Here is a 15,912-nt window from a genome sequence, read left to right on the forward strand (position 1 = left end):
ACATATAGAAGAAAATCCCAACTTTATTTGCATTATTCGACGTTTCAAGGTTCTCTGAATGCAAAAATGCAAAAATTTAGGGGTCATTTCAGATTTCTATACTGAGCTTACGTTACGTAACAGCCAAGAAGGTAAAAAAGGAAGATTTTCTATACGAAATAAAGTAATTTTGCGTTAAAACTCCATCGATAAAATTGTTTTATAAATTTCATTTCTCTTTTCTGTGTTAACGAAGATTTTTCTAGTATAAGTTTCTAGTGTATTGATTATAGATAATCGAGAAATTTGCTTAAATGCTAAGTTTAATAAGCTTTGTTTCGCTAGAAAATTGTCAATCTTTAAAGAATTCATTTTCCAAAACAAAAAGAAAAGAGAGAATCTTTGATTGAATTCCAAATTTTATTATTATTTTTTTTTTCAGAAGCGGAACAGGAAACAATTCCTTTGGAAGAACGAAAGAACAAATCTTGTATATACAGGAACAGCGAGCCTCACCTCGTCGCCTTTCAGGGAGATCGAAAAATAACAGAAGAATTCAGCGAATTTCCGCCATTCACTGAATTGATTTTTCGATGTCGAGATATCGGAAAGTTTAGTTTAAGAGGTAGCATCCGACGAAGATGCGAAAACGGAGAATGGGACGGAGTAAAGCCATCGTGCTTTGGACTATCACAAGAGAACGATTATGCCCGTACGTGAGCCGTATTTTTTCAAAGAAATCTCTTTTCTATTTCGTTCCTTGTTTAGTTTTCTATAAAATTGATTGATTCGGTACTGTGCTTTTGACTGATTGTTTCCCTAAAGAATTTTATACAGAACAACCTGTTCAAAACGGATATTTTCTACGTTAAAATCTGCGATTTTCCATGTTAAAAAAAAAAACCTGTTCAAAATGGAAACTTATCAGAAAAATATTCGTTTTACACGGGTTTTACTGTATTTCTTACGTAACAAAACGCTTCCACAGTAATTTTCAGAAGGTAATTGCTTCAAGCTAAATTAAAATTTACGCTTGTTAGAACTTAGTAAAATCCATTTTAACCGAAAATATTGATTTAATAAGTTAATTTTTGGAGTTTTAAACGGATCTATTCTGGCATTTCACTACACCGAATAAATTGCTTACGTTCACAGAGCTTCCGTCCGTAAATACAAGTAATTAATTACAAAAATATGAAAAACATATACAGTAAAATCTGTCTAAACCGAACTCTCGCGATACCGGTTTGACAGGTTTCCGTTTTATTCGGGTTTCGTTTCCAATAAGATTTACTGTAATATTCTATACATGCAAATTGAATACCCCCCTAAATTATATTTCTGTTTAGTTGCTATTGGATTTATGTAAATTGATGGATATTTGTCGCGTATATTTTTCTAGTGGAAAAACCACCAACGATTCTATTTCGGCATCAACTGGGTCCCATAGCCCAAAGTAATGACGGAAAATTGATTGTATACCCAGGGACGATTCTTCATTTAGAGTGCTTGTGGATAAGAAAATATGGACAACCAAAATGGGAAATCAGTCATTCCTATAGAAAATATCCTGAAGGTGAGTGCTTTTGATATACTCTATCACGTCCAGGATTTATCACCTGAAAATTTATAAATATATAACCCAGTAAAAATACTGTAAATTCTTTTTCTTGATCGAGAAAAATTTAATTTTCTTTTAAATAATTATATTATGTTAATATTAAAAAAAGGAACTGTAAGACTGTAAAACAGCGGCTCGTTATCCTATGGGCAAACAGGACAATTACGTGAGAAAAATAATTTTTTATATGAAAATATTTCCTCCAACACATTCCACAGAAGAAAAATCTCTGAAGTCAACACTGTACGTGGGGCCTGTAATTCAAATTTGCCCGTTTCCCATAAAGCTATAACGCGCCACTGCTTTAAAACAATATATTAGCCTGTACTACTGTAAACCTAAGTTTTAAGCTGTTAAATTTTATTTTCGATAGAGAAAAGCATTACATATAATTACCGAATTTTTCGACGTATAAGATGCATCCCACTTTCCAAAGACATTTTTTGAAAAACCAACTACTTTATTGTAATTTTCATATAGTTGATGTGTAAAATGTATTTAGGTACAGTACATAGTTAATTGGGGGAGTCCACCTTTAAGCTTTCCATATTTTAATGGTGTCTTGCCCCTGTACATCACACTTCTCCCGATAACAATCGAGTCGTGCCGGTCATCTATCGTTGTAAAGAACATTTTCAATGGAAATCACGTGACATCTCATCAAGACCGGAAGTGCGTATATGGTTAATTGGGCCTGCCACCCTAAGCTTTCCGTATCCGGTCTCGATTTTCATCTATCTAATCCCGTTCTCGAGAAGAACGAAGAAGAAACAGGGGAAGTATTAGTATAAAATGTGAAAATTGAAGCTCAATAAAAAATATATTCTTTATATTTGACGGCGTAAAATACACACCCCATTGTCAGATATTGTTTCGTGTATAATTGCGTCTTATACGTCAACAAATACGGTAGTATCTGTATTATTCAGACGATTCTAATTTCACTTCATTGATACTTTCAAAGCATTTATTTCTCTACGCATTAAACCGAGAAAATTAAATGATTTGTAAATGAAATTATAGATAAGTTCTTGATATTTTAAATGTTTAATAGGTTGGACAAACGAGCCAGGAAGAGATCCGCAGTTAGAATATCGTTTATCAATTTACCACGCTCAAAAAGACGATTCCGGTAGATTTAATTGTATCACTCCAATGGGACATAGTCACGGTGTAGATATCGTCGTCTCAGGTAATTTTTTTTAATATAAAAATTTAAATATGAAGAGCAAAATCATTCAAAAATTACTAAATAATTTAATTATGTAGAGACTTAGTAATTACCGGAACGTAAATTTTTATTAGACTCGTGAAAAAGTGATGCCAGATAAGGAATCGATTACGTAAGCGTAGAACTACATTTAAAATTTACAAGAGCGATAATTACGAATCAATTAACGTCTGTACGTATGTATATACTATCTAAAAGGCATATTAATGCTACGAAATCATTAAAGTACTTGCAAAATCCGTATAGATAAATAAGTATGTAAATATATTTTTAAGGTGATATATTAGAAAGTGGCTTACAATTGTATTTTTTTTAATCTAAATTTTAAAGTGGGTCATTTTTTAAACTCCATAAAACTTTGTTTATTTATATATAATGCAACTTGCGAGCGATCTTCCGAGGGGGATATAACACCCGGGAGGACTGTCTACGGGAAACTGGCACCTGCTTGGTGCTATAAACACTTAAATAGGTGATAATTTCCTATAGAAAGATTAAGCTTCCCATAGAAAGGTGAAAGTTTCCTATAAATAGGTGAAGAAAATCCGGAAAACTCCGTGTGATCAGCCCGTTGGCGACAAACCCACGAGTAAACTATGTGTTCGGTGGTTCCATTAAAAATTAACGAGAACGATTTCTTACAATACAGTAATTTATTCTTTGGCTAACATAAAACACTAATACAAAAACAATAATTATTGTTATTACTCTTGTTAAGTTTTCTTACTAAATAATTTTTCTCTGCGATTTGTAGCTGTTCACTGCCCCCCACTAACAGAAGTGCCTGGTCTTCATATCAGCAATCCTAGCACAAAAATGGAAACCAAAGTGATATTTTCATGCAAAAATGGACAATCGCTCATCGGTAGCGAGCAAGCAACATGTCTTCCATCTGGAAATTGGTCGGCGCCTCCCCCGACTTGCCGAGGTCAGTTTATAATATATTTTAATTCTTCTATGTCCCAATTTAATAAACGTTGGCATAAGAACCAATTGAAAGTGATAAATGTTTCTATTTTCTTCTTGACTTGGTACGAGGCAACAGGTGGCAAAAGATCGAAAGGAAAATCGATAGAAGAATATTAACTTCCATGTTCCCGCTTTCATATTAACAGATTTTTGTTTTGTTTTCATAGTTACTCAATGCCGTGATATAACCAATGAAACGGATCCTCTGATAACGATCGAATTATCCGGATTAGAAGTTGGAGCAAAAGCTGTATTCAGTTGCCCCAAAGGATACGGACTGAGGGGTGAAGGCGAATTAATATGTCTCGACACCGGGCAGTGGTCCTCTGCGGTTCCTAGATGCGAGGGTTTGTGAAAGTTTTCCTAATTTTTCTGTCCTCTAACTGTATAGTATTATATTTTGAATTTGACGAGGAGGGCAAAAATTTCTCATTGTCGGATTTCGAGTGGATATACTCTACAAAATACGGTGTATTTGTTGTGTACAGTACAATACTCTTTTCTACTTTTAATTTTTTCTAATGTAGTATAAAATAAAATTACGTTGGAAGTGGGCAGTTTGTATGTCCCCTTTGCACCCATATACTAGTATTTACTCGTATGTTTATTTTGAATGATTTTAGTAACTTAAGATGTCAATCATTTGTAAATTAATACAAATGATCTGTTAGGGGATGTTCATAAATGACGTCCGCATTGAAAGGGAGGAAGGAGGGAGGTTACGGAATCTTGGGCAAACTGGGGCAAGAGGATGGGGAGAGTAATAATTTCAAGAAAAATGCAGAGGTAATTTATGGACAGCCCCTTTACGTATAAGGTCATAGGTATTAAGGTATACAGTAGATATATCTGTAGTACTCGTAACGATATAGATCTAAATAAATGCTTGTATTTGGATTTGGAAGAGGAAACTGCTCCTTGTTTCAGCGATTAATCCTTATAAATAGAAATGACAGACCGTAAACAAACCGTAGAAAGGTTTATAATGATGAATGAATTCAAAATTTTATGAAATGAATGACAAAGTGAAAAATTTTTCTACGTGAAATGAGAAAATAGAATGGGATTATTGCGTGAGATCTGGATAGAGAGATGTAAATCTCTGTGTGATGGGTATATAAAATGATAAACAGTTGTTGAAATATGAAGAAATTGCACTTAAAAAATGGAAAAATATTAATTCCATAAATTCCAGTAAAAGTAATTATTATATCACCATTTAATTCGGAATTTTATCTCGTGTAATAGTAGTTTCACGCGCGCGGATTGTTTTAATTGTCATAATAGCCTATACAATAAAACCTGTGTAAGCCGGAATCGCACGGTACCGAATATTTTTCCGTTTAGGCAGGTTTCCTTTTGGACGGGTTTTACAAAATACGTTATTTTTAATTATAAAAATATCACTACAGTAAAACCTCGATTTAACGTGTCTGTTATTGCAGAAAGTTCATTAAATCGGGGTGTGTTAAATCGAGGGTTTACTGTATTTAACAAAGATAAGGATACTGTAGGTCTATATTTATTATTATATATTAAATGCATAATAATTCATTTGATTTTATTAGAATTTGTATAAAAATAACATACAAATTTAAACTTTTTTTTTAATTGTAACATATAAAAATAATTTAATTAATTAATACATAATTTACCCAGAGATTTTCTAACAAATTCAACTGCTAGCTTAATGCCTGCAATTTAAACTATTGTATTGAAATCAAATAACGATTAATATTTAGCGTTTAAAACGCTGTTTAAGGTGATAACTAATGATAACGATTGCGTGTTATCAGCAACATGTTGAGAATGATAACCGGAAGAGACTAATAATGTTAAAATATTTCAAAAGTTTTCTTTAAAAAACGTTCTTATTGGTCATGTTTTCCGAGATTGGGATGCGGAGGAATGTGGGAATATCTCCCTCACCATCCTCCATCTTCAAATAGCCCAGACAAATTTGAATTAAGGGCTCCATGTACTGTACAGTGTTGACTTTAGACATTTTTCTTCGACAGAATATTTTTGGGAGAAAATACTTTCTTATAAAAGATCGGTTTGGGGCCCCAGATAAATGCTCGTTTTGATCATAGGATAACTTGTCACTGCTTCTCAGTGTATTAAATTCTACATTTGCTTATGTTTATTTACTTCCCGATTGGAAGATGATAAGGGAGAGGCCACCCCCTTGTGACATCACTAAAATGTATTGTCATCGGGCTTAGTTTTAGCCCGTTATCTTATGGGCAAAAAGGGAAATTGCTTGGGCCCCCATCAACAGGGAACCCTAAATATTTTTGGGGCCGCAGTTCAAACTTTTATAATATGAATTTAATGAACTTTAAAAACAATAATAATAATAAATTTGATGGCAATAAGTCTGATATTATTGATGATGTTAAGTGAGCATTGACAGCTAATGATGATAACGAATTTCAGAGTTATTGAGTGTGATCCATTATGGAATATCCCAGCTGAAATATCTTGTGATGTCTACCAATAAATAAATAAATAAAAATAAAAAAGATTCTTGGTAATAATACTTGAAGGAAAAAATAATCGATCATTTTGGTAAACTACAGAACAAAAGAAATAAATTTTTTAGGAGGTAGAAGAAAAATTGTGTTGCGGTTATTGTCTCTTAATTGCACTTATTGGAATCTCATAAAACGTTGTATTGTACGTTATTTCTCTGTACAACTTGTATTGCGCTTATTATATACTGTATTTATAATGTGGGCAGTAGTGTGAGTTAGGAAGGGCCCTACTTACTTTTGTAAGTAAATAAATTAAGAAAAATGAAGATTCTTAACACGTGTATACCTGTCCAACACGGAAATCTACCGAATCGGAAAAAAATATTCGGTACCGTGCGAGTCCGGTTTACGCAGGTTTTATTATATATACAATAAGTGAGTTTACCTTTTATCCACAGTAGTGAATGTAGGTAGGAATGTGGGGATAAATTGCTAATTTTTATGTACAGTAAAACCTGTGTAAGTAGGAATCTACGGTACAGAATACTTTTTCCGGTTCGGCAGGTTTCCGTTTTCAACGGGTTTATTTTTAACATAGAAAATCGCTTTGTTCCGAAGTATTTTTCTCGTTTAGAAAGGTTTCATTACGGTTCCGTGTTAGACAGGTTTTACTGAAATTAAACGCATTTATAATATAATCATTAGAAGTTATCATTAATGAAATTTACATTAATATTTTGTAAGATCGTGCGCCAAATAATATATTTCTATACTTTTATTTGAACAAATGAAACCCGTGAAAGGTACATTACATTACAGAATTTGTGTAATTTCAAAAAAGAATTTATGAAAAATGGATTTGATGAGATAAAAATAGTAGAAAAAATTATTCGTCCGTAAGAACGAATCTAAATTGAAGTTATCGAATGGAAACATTTAGAACTGAGTGAAAATCAAAAAGTTTTAAGTCGAATGTGTAGTAACAAAACAGGAAATGAAAGAAAAATAAATTGGGAAAAACCTAAAAAAACAATTGTTACAAATTGTTAAATATCAGGAAAAAAACAGGAATAAGAAAAATGTTATTTAAATCGTAATGATTTAAATCTAAAGAGATTTGAATAGGATCTCCATAAATTATATGATTACCAAAGAATGATATCAATGCAAGGAATTGTGTAAAGTTAATTTTTTTTCTTTATTTCGAGTGTAAAAAAAGGAAAGTATTGTAATTATTTATGCAAATAAAGAATTTAAAAAGTCTTAAATTCCGAGAAAAACAAAGAGAAAATAGATTGTGAGATAACGAGTCTCATAAATAAGAAACTAAAGAGTCTGGAAATCCAATTTCGATTAATTCGAGAGATAATTAAAATCGAAAATTTTTATAAACGTAACTCGAAACCCTATTACAGTAAAACCTGTCTAAAGAGGAACCCGAATAAAACGGTAACGGAAAAGAATTCTTCAAAACGGAACTATTAAAAATAAAACCTGTTGGAAACGGAAACTTTGCCAAACCGGAAAAAAATATTCGGTGCCGTGTTATTCCGTTTTATACAGGTTTTGCTGTATTTGTAACTTATTTATTAATTTTTTTACGAAACTATATCAATAGAAACGTTTCGTATAGTAAAACTTTTGTGTAAACCGGACCCGCTTTGGTAGGTTTTCCGTTTTAGACAGGTGTTACTGTATTAGTCCAAAGAACACGAAATTCAGATCGATAAATATTGCAAAAACTTATCTTTTGATAAAGATTTTTCTGAACCAATGTCCATAAAAGTAGGATATTGACTACGCCTGAAAGAAATATTTTCTTGAAATTGTTACTCTGCCATTAAAATTCCTTCACGTCTTCTTCTGGTTGTAATCTTATTACTTAGATTATATTTATTTTCATAATCATATTTCTTAGACTTACACATAAATATAATTCACTTTTTTATTCCTCCAACATAGATAATTCGATCGGAAGAATTTCACCGAAAAAATTATCCAATTAAATAAAAAATGCAGCGAAACCTGTGTAAACCGGACTTGTACCCTACCAAATACAGTAAAATCTGTCTAAACGGGAAAATTTTTCGTTCGCAGTGATTTTCTTTTTTATTTTAAGAAACCTGAAAAAGTATTTGGTACCGTGCGAGTCCGGTTTAAGCAGGTTTCCGTTTTGAACAGGTTTAAGTAATATATACGAGATAAAAATTTCAATTTGTGTTTAATAAAAAAAAGTTTATTAAGAATTTTTCAGCGAAATTCTGAAAAAGACAAATTTATGACATATTTAAGAATTCCTATAAAATCAAAGGAAATGATGATTGCATTAAATTCCCTCTGTATTTTGATGGAATCCAGGGAATGTTTTCTAAATTCTCTCTTTAAAAGAATTCAGAAATTTTAGATTAGAATAAATGGAAAATCAGAATTGTGAAGTACATAAATTCTCCTCTATAGATATTTTCGATCCAATATGTTGCGAAATTGCATCTCTTCAGTGTCATTTTTAGGAATTTGCCAATATATATTTTTGTTCAATGGAAACGTATGACTGTTAGGACTTTCTCTCCCTCTTATCATTCAGTATATATCAATGCAATTTTAGTATTATATACGATTTTTATATGGCAATATTTAAACTCATTCGAGCTTTGTAATTTTTATCTATTCGATTCAGAAAAATTTATGTATCTATTCCCCATACTATTATACTTTTCGATCAAATCGGTAAACTTATTTACTTTTTGTAAATATTTTATGCTAACATAAACAGATATTTTAATATTTAAAATCGAGTTTTATTTCTATTTTTAAATTTAACCTGCTTTGTACGTCCTAAAACCTTGCTACTCAAATCCATCCACTTTTAATTAACATACAAAGGTCGAAACTTAAGTCCGATGACAATGAATTTTTATGATTTTTAGGGGGTGATCCACCCCTACGGGAATGGACCACCCCCTAGCTTCATTCCTACGGGGGATTTTTTGGGGGAAGTGTTTTCTTATAAAAGATTGGTTTGGGACTCCCTGTTGATGGAGGTCCCAGGCAATTGCCATTTTTCCCATAGGATAACGCGCCATCGCCAATAAAAGCATTTTTTTAAATACGTTAAAATTATTAACTTAAACATTTTAAAATTAAATATAGAAGAAGAAATTATTTTAATGTGTAAAAAAGGAATCCCAACACTATTACGAGATGAAATTTTTCGATAAAAATTGTAAATCCTGTAAGAAAAATTGCGGTTAAAGGGGAGAAAAGTCAACTAAATTCAAATCTATTTTCAGAGGTTTCTTGCGTACCACCAGACACACCCGAGCACGGTTATCTTCAAGATAGTAGCAGAGATCATTACGGAGGAGGAGCCTTGTTGCAGTTTGCATGTAATACTGGATATATGATAGACGGAACACCCATCATCGTCTGTCAAGAAAGTGGAAGGTGGTCGGCTCCGGTACCAAAGTGTGAGTGAAAATTGATATAAGATTTATAATAAAAACCGGTAAATTTATAGCATTATGTAATATATAAAGTTATGGTATCGTTGGCATGGGTATAAATATTCCACAATTTGTTTTAGATTTGTTGCCTGAGCTCTGGTATTGTTCCTCCGAAAAATGATAAATGCAAACCGGAAAGGAGGAAACTTCGTGTTTAACATTGCTAATCCGTTGTTAGTGCCAGCTGTCGCCTTTGTGGCACTATTAATCACGAGTTGCCATTTGCATCTTCTTAAGAAAAACAACAACCATTGGCTTTTTAACATTAAACGCCGAACGGCGTAGGATGAATGAATAATGATGGGGGGAAAATGGTTTCTAGAATAAACGTGAATAACTATCACTTTATAAAAATCGTGACCATTATATCATTAATTAAATGCTTAAATAAAATTTTAATTTTTACATTGTAAACATTTTAATAGATTACATTTAAAGCCCATCGAAAAATCAATCGATTCGGTTTTAAAAACACTCGTTGCCTTAATATTAATATTTCATTCTTGTAAAATTACGTACTTAAAGGCTGATCGTAACCCCCATTCTGTCATTCACGCGGTTTCCAGCAGATGGCGTTGAAAATTTAATGCTTTTTCTATGGTAAAGTCCTTTTCCAAAATTTCTCTAAAACGGAAGTAGATAGAACCAAACGGTTTTTTGCATTAGAACCATATTTAACCCCTCTATCAATGCACGGTTCGGAATTCTGAAAATCAAATTCGTTAATTTTCTATGAATTTTTAAAATCGCAAAAAAATTAACGAATTCGAGTTTTAAAATTCTGAACCGTACGTTAATAGACAGATTAAATAGGGTTCTAATGAAAAAAACCGTTTTGTTCTATCTACCTCCGTTTTAGAGAATTTTAATAAAACGACTTTCCCATAGAAAAAGCATTAAATTTTCAAACGCCATCAGCTGGAGATCGCGTGCACGACCGAAGAGATTACAACCAGCCTTAAAATTAATTGTTGCTCCGATAATTAAAGCAATTTCCTTTTCTTTGTTCAGGTGTACCAGCTTGCACTTATCCCGGTACGACGACAGGTGCAACAATTTCTAACGTCAAGTTCTATTATAGTATCAATGAAACTGTTACATTTGATTGTGCTGATGGATATGAACTTCGAGGTGCGAAGATGTTAAGATGTCTCGAAGACGGACGATGGTCGAGCACAATACCGACTTGCCATATAGCTAGAAAAGGATAGATAACAGTAGTTAAAGATATGCATCATCTGGCATCATTTATGCATACAACGAAAATCGGGTTGTTACATTATCATACGCTAATTATTCTGTATTCATCGGTAGATTATTGCTGAAAACAACACAAAAATAAATCATTTTTCTTCTAATAAAACTGGTTTTTAGATCTACTGTTTCTAAACGCTATATTTCTTTAAATTTAATGTTTTTTAATCTATAACTAGAATTGCCAGATAACCCGATTTTCCGGGACTGTACCGGATTTTTTCCGGCTGCCACTACCTTTTTCTTTCTTTCACGTCTTAAATGTATTTCTGTCGCTGGCAGAGTGAAAATATACATTCATTGCATGTCCTGGAATTGAAGTCTTCCAGTGTCTTTCGGGACCCACAAATGGCCGAGTGGATGAAACAACTGAACACTGGGACTTGGTCGTGGGTTCTATTCCCACCAACGGACCGGCCACGTGGAGTTTTCCGGGTTTTCTTCACATTTGTAACACCTAAATAGGGGTCAGTTTCCCTAGAAAGTTTCCTCCCCTTCGGCAGATCGCCCACGTGTCGCTTTGCTAATAAACCAATCCCGTATTTTCGTGAAAAACTCATTTTATCCCCAAATATATGACGACCCTATCTCTAACCACCTTATGACTGCCGAGAAACATTTATTTAAAGACGTTTTCAGCCTAATTTATGGGCCATCTTCGGGTGAGATCAAACGATCTCACCCGAAGATGGCCCATAAATTAGGCTGAAAACGTTTGTGAAATCTTTAAATAAATTCTTCTGGGCAGTCATAATCATAAAGTGGTTAGGGATGAATTAACTAATTATTTCTCTCTGCTGGGTGTGATTCAGATTCTTATTATTATTATTATTATTTAATATAGAAGTAGTAAAAAGTAGAATTTTAGGGGTATAGAATAGTTACAAAACAGATAATAAGCTTACTCATTGGTTAATATTTACTACGCGTTGTAAATATTAATCAGGGGGAATTTGCATAACCATTATGTAAATAGTTACAATAATTAAACATTTATTCATATGTATTAATCAAATAATTAAACAAAACCAATTAACACGTGTGCGAAGTTTAGAAAATTACTGTCGCATTGTTACTGCAGTAGCATAGTTTTCTGTTTGAAAATTCTAGTGATTTTTCTGGGAATAAAATCACGATAAATTGTTTATTATTTTTCCTAATTAACATTAATTATATTTAATCGTTATAACGTATAATAAACTCGAGTTTTATTCCGACGTAAGGCGATACGATAGATTATTATTGACACAAATCTGTTACTGCATTGGGCATTTTAATAATAAAGTCGATGCACTCGCTGACCGTAATGCAAATTCTAAAATCTCTATTACTATGTTAAATTAATTCGTTAACTCGTTTGTAAATTTGAATACGAGATAACTTATTTACATTAATATTTGTTTATTTTAAATGTAACATTTAAACTAATTTATGTTTACGGTTCTAGTGAATTTTATTTAATTTTACATTAGACGTATATTTTTGAGTAGTTTTACTTTCCTGGCTGTCATATAACAGAGGAAAAGTATGGCGATCGGTTAAAAAATAACCTCCTCCCTCAAAATTTTTACATATTTTGGACTCGGGAGACCTTTAAAAGTGAAGAAATGCAAAAAAATTTGTGGTATTTTACTGTATGTATGTGTGTGGTGGTACGATTTTGAAGCTTAATAACTCCCGTGCCTTTCGTCGAAATTTTCTGAAATTTTGCAGGGAGGTTTGTGTAACAGGAGATAAGGTTTCTAGAAATTTTCGGGAAAATCGGACTATTGGTTCGGTAAATATGGCTCCATCACCCTAACTAATCTGAAGTCTTATAATGGTAGCAATTATTAAGGATGAAAACAAATGAATGACGGGGAAAGTCTAGCAACAACGTTGCTAAGATATTTATTTTACTTTTTATTACATATTAATTATATTTTAGGGTTTCTGCGAATATTTTTTGAATTCATTTTAGTAATGTTTTATAGCGATGTTGATGAATGCCATTAGTGCCATTGATGGTTTTTTCATGACATCACTAATAGTTGCGTTAACGTATTTTGAATAACATCTGCTCGGGTTAAAGATGTCAAATTTCGAGACGTGAACGTGCAAATCTTGCATCAGTATATATTAAAAAGCAAATTCTTTCACATAAATTCTAAAACAAAATTAATAATTCATACGTATTTGATTCACGAAACGTTTCAAAAATATTTGTTTTTATCCTTATTTTTATAAACTAAAAAAAATAATATGGATTTACACGAAAGTCTTAAGCATTATCTTGTGAATAATTATGCACTTTTATGAGTAAAATAATTTAAAATAATTAGGAAAAAAATTATATACTAGATGGAGACACCGAACATTAGTTGCGAGGTCAGTAATCACAAGGTCAACGCCATTTTTTTTTTTAAGTTTTCACAACGTGAATGATGTAAATCCAATAAAGCTCGAGCTTATGACGAAATCGTTTCCACATGTTTTAAGATAATTGCGTAATAATTTTATTTTTAAATTTCTTATTAATTGATTAAAACGCCTACTTAAATTACATACCCTGTCACAACTTTTTTTTTATATGATACTTTCAATAAAATATATCTTTTGTTGTTTTAAGAAAGAGGAAGAAGAAGCTGGAAATGAGATGATAAATATCCCTAGGCATAATACATCCCTTTATTTTCTGATGAATGTGTATTGCCGTATTAAATTTCTTTGATGAGTAGTATCACTTATTAAGGATTTAAGTAGGATAGGCCCTACTAAATACAGTATTTTAACAATTAAAAGTGATCTGTAATTGTTAAAATATTTATTAAGGCCTATACTTAAGTAACAACTAGGAAGCCGAGGCTTAAAACTTAGAGGCCCTTCATTTCATTTCTTCAAAAAATAAAAGGCCCGCTTAGAGGCAAACGGGGTCCTATCCCCACCTCTATCCCCGTCATACAAGCTCTCGATTTAAATGCTAGTATAATATTTATACGCGATTATATCAAAAATACGAAAATCTTTAATTTATATCCTGTAATTATCTATTTTTTAGATTAAAACTGATGATAACTTCATAATATTCCAGTAATTAAGAGGGATAACAAGGGTAAAACCAAGATTTCCCATCTCTATTCGGTAAACAAGGGGGGGATTTTTTTTTATAACATTATTATTATCCAAGTTGCGTGCAACCAGGGAAAAGAAGATACGAAGTTTACAGTAAATTTATAGTCGAACTCGACCCTAATACGTCAACACTCGTTAAATTCATCTACCAAACTAAATATCAATTCCAAGAGTAAACAAGAATAAAAAAAAAATAAAACAAGTTATCCTACAGCTAAACCTGTGTAAGCCGGACTCAGAATTTTTTCCGTTTAGGCAAGTTTCTGTGTTATTCGAGTTCCATTTTGGATAGGTTTAACTGTATTGAAGAATATAATCGTTAAGAAAATCGCGTAATATTCCGAATTTTTTATTGTTGGAGGGGGCATTTATGTTTAATGTGTTGCGTAGACACGACATTGTTCGGGTGATGAATGCCAAACAGAAAATGGCATCTGCTTAACATTGCTAATCCGTTGTTAGTGCCAGCTGTCGCCGTTGTGAACTATTAATCACAAATTGCCATTTGCATCTTTAAAAAAAGAAAAAAATTATAAAAACAAGCATTAAACGATCGAATATCGAAAAATTGAATGAATGATACATTAAAACCTGTCCAAAACGGAACCTGAATAAAACGGAAACCTGCCTAAACGAAAAAAAAAACACTTCAGAACGAAGCGATTTTCAATGTTAAAAACAACCCTGTTCGAGACAGAAACCTGCCAAACCGGGAAAAATATTCGGTGCCGCGCGATGCCGGTTTACGCAGGTTTTACTATACTAAACAATCGAAAGATATTTGTATATATAGTAAAACAACTAGGCCAAGGATACGCTTTTTCCTATTATTTTAACTGTAATTAGCGATGAGAAAATTTCTATACGACGTCCCTCATCATTCCTGAATAAAATTAGCGACTAAGTAAAACCTGTGTAAACCGGAATGTCTTGGCAGGTTTCCCTTTTTGAAAAGGGGTTGTCTTTAACATAGAAGATCGCACCGTTCCCAAGAATTTTTTTCCGTTTAGGCAGGCTTCCGTTTTATTCAGGTTCTTCTTTGGATAGGTTTTACTGTATTTTACCATACAGTAAAATCTATCCAAAGAAGAACCTGAATTACGGTAAAACCTGAATTACGGTAAAACCTGTGTAAACTGGAATCGCACGGTACCGAATTATTTGTTCCGTTTAGGAAGGTTTCCGTTTTAAACAGGTTTTACTGTATAGGCCTTTTGTATTTGTTACACCTAAAAGCTAGTTTAAAGCAACCCTGTTTAAAACGGAAAAAAATATTCGGTACCGAGCGATTCCGGTTTACACAGGTTTTACCGTAATATTAATAGAAAATTTCGAAAACAGATTTAGGCGATAGACACTAGACTTATTTTAACTCAGGAGGGCCTCTAATTGTTTTACTAATGGCTTTAACTTATTATCAAAAGACGTTCCTGGGAATCCCCCAAAGACACCCGAAAGGCTAATAAAACCTCTTAAGCGAATTTAATGCTTTACTTCACACCACATTTTCTACGAATTTACCTAAATTTAACCCGTCCCAGCTTTCACAGCCAATAGGAAGGAGGGGGGATTATGGAAATAAAATGAATATTTTCCACTCAGATGAAGGCATTAAATCAATATATATATTATTCTAAACAATATTATGAAACTAATTTATATATTTGAAGGTTATTATATTATTTATTACCCGGAAGCCAAATATATATAGGACATTTCGTTATGAATGACATCTATAAGCAACCGGTTTCGACTTTCTACAATCGA

At 32.4% G+C, this 15,912-nt stretch overlaps 1 protein-coding gene across 3 annotated transcripts in view; it reads left to right on the plus strand.

Annotated features, from left to right (window-relative positions):
- Positions 1 to 11,355, plus strand: part of LOC111620886 (sushi, von Willebrand factor type A, EGF and pentraxin domain-containing protein 1-like) — a 68,932-nt gene extending 57,577 nt beyond the window's left edge. For all 3 annotated transcript variants that reach the window (XM_023362891.1, XM_023362892.1, XM_023362893.1), the window contains 7 exons: positions 422 to 691; positions 1,382 to 1,555; positions 2,655 to 2,792; positions 3,586 to 3,759; positions 3,968 to 4,147; positions 9,568 to 9,744; positions 10,792 to 11,355. In XM_023362891.1, coding sequence (XP_023218659.1) covers positions 422 to 691; positions 1,382 to 1,555; positions 2,655 to 2,792; positions 3,586 to 3,759; positions 3,968 to 4,147; positions 9,568 to 9,744; positions 10,792 to 10,991 — 1,313 coding nt within the window. In that variant the 3' untranslated portion in view covers positions 10,992 to 11,355. The remainder of the gene's footprint in view (positions 1 to 421; positions 692 to 1,381; positions 1,556 to 2,654; positions 2,793 to 3,585; positions 3,760 to 3,967; positions 4,148 to 9,567; positions 9,745 to 10,791) is intronic.
- The last annotated feature ends 4,557 nt before the right edge of the window (positions 11,356 to 15,912 follow it).

This window comes from Centruroides sculpturatus, unplaced genomic scaffold (genome assembly GCF_000671375.1).
Source record: "Centruroides sculpturatus isolate CEXI.00-Female unplaced genomic scaffold, Cexi_2.0 scaffold17, whole genome shotgun sequence".
Classification (NCBI taxonomy): domain Eukaryota; kingdom Metazoa; phylum Arthropoda; class Arachnida; order Scorpiones; family Buthidae; genus Centruroides; species Centruroides sculpturatus.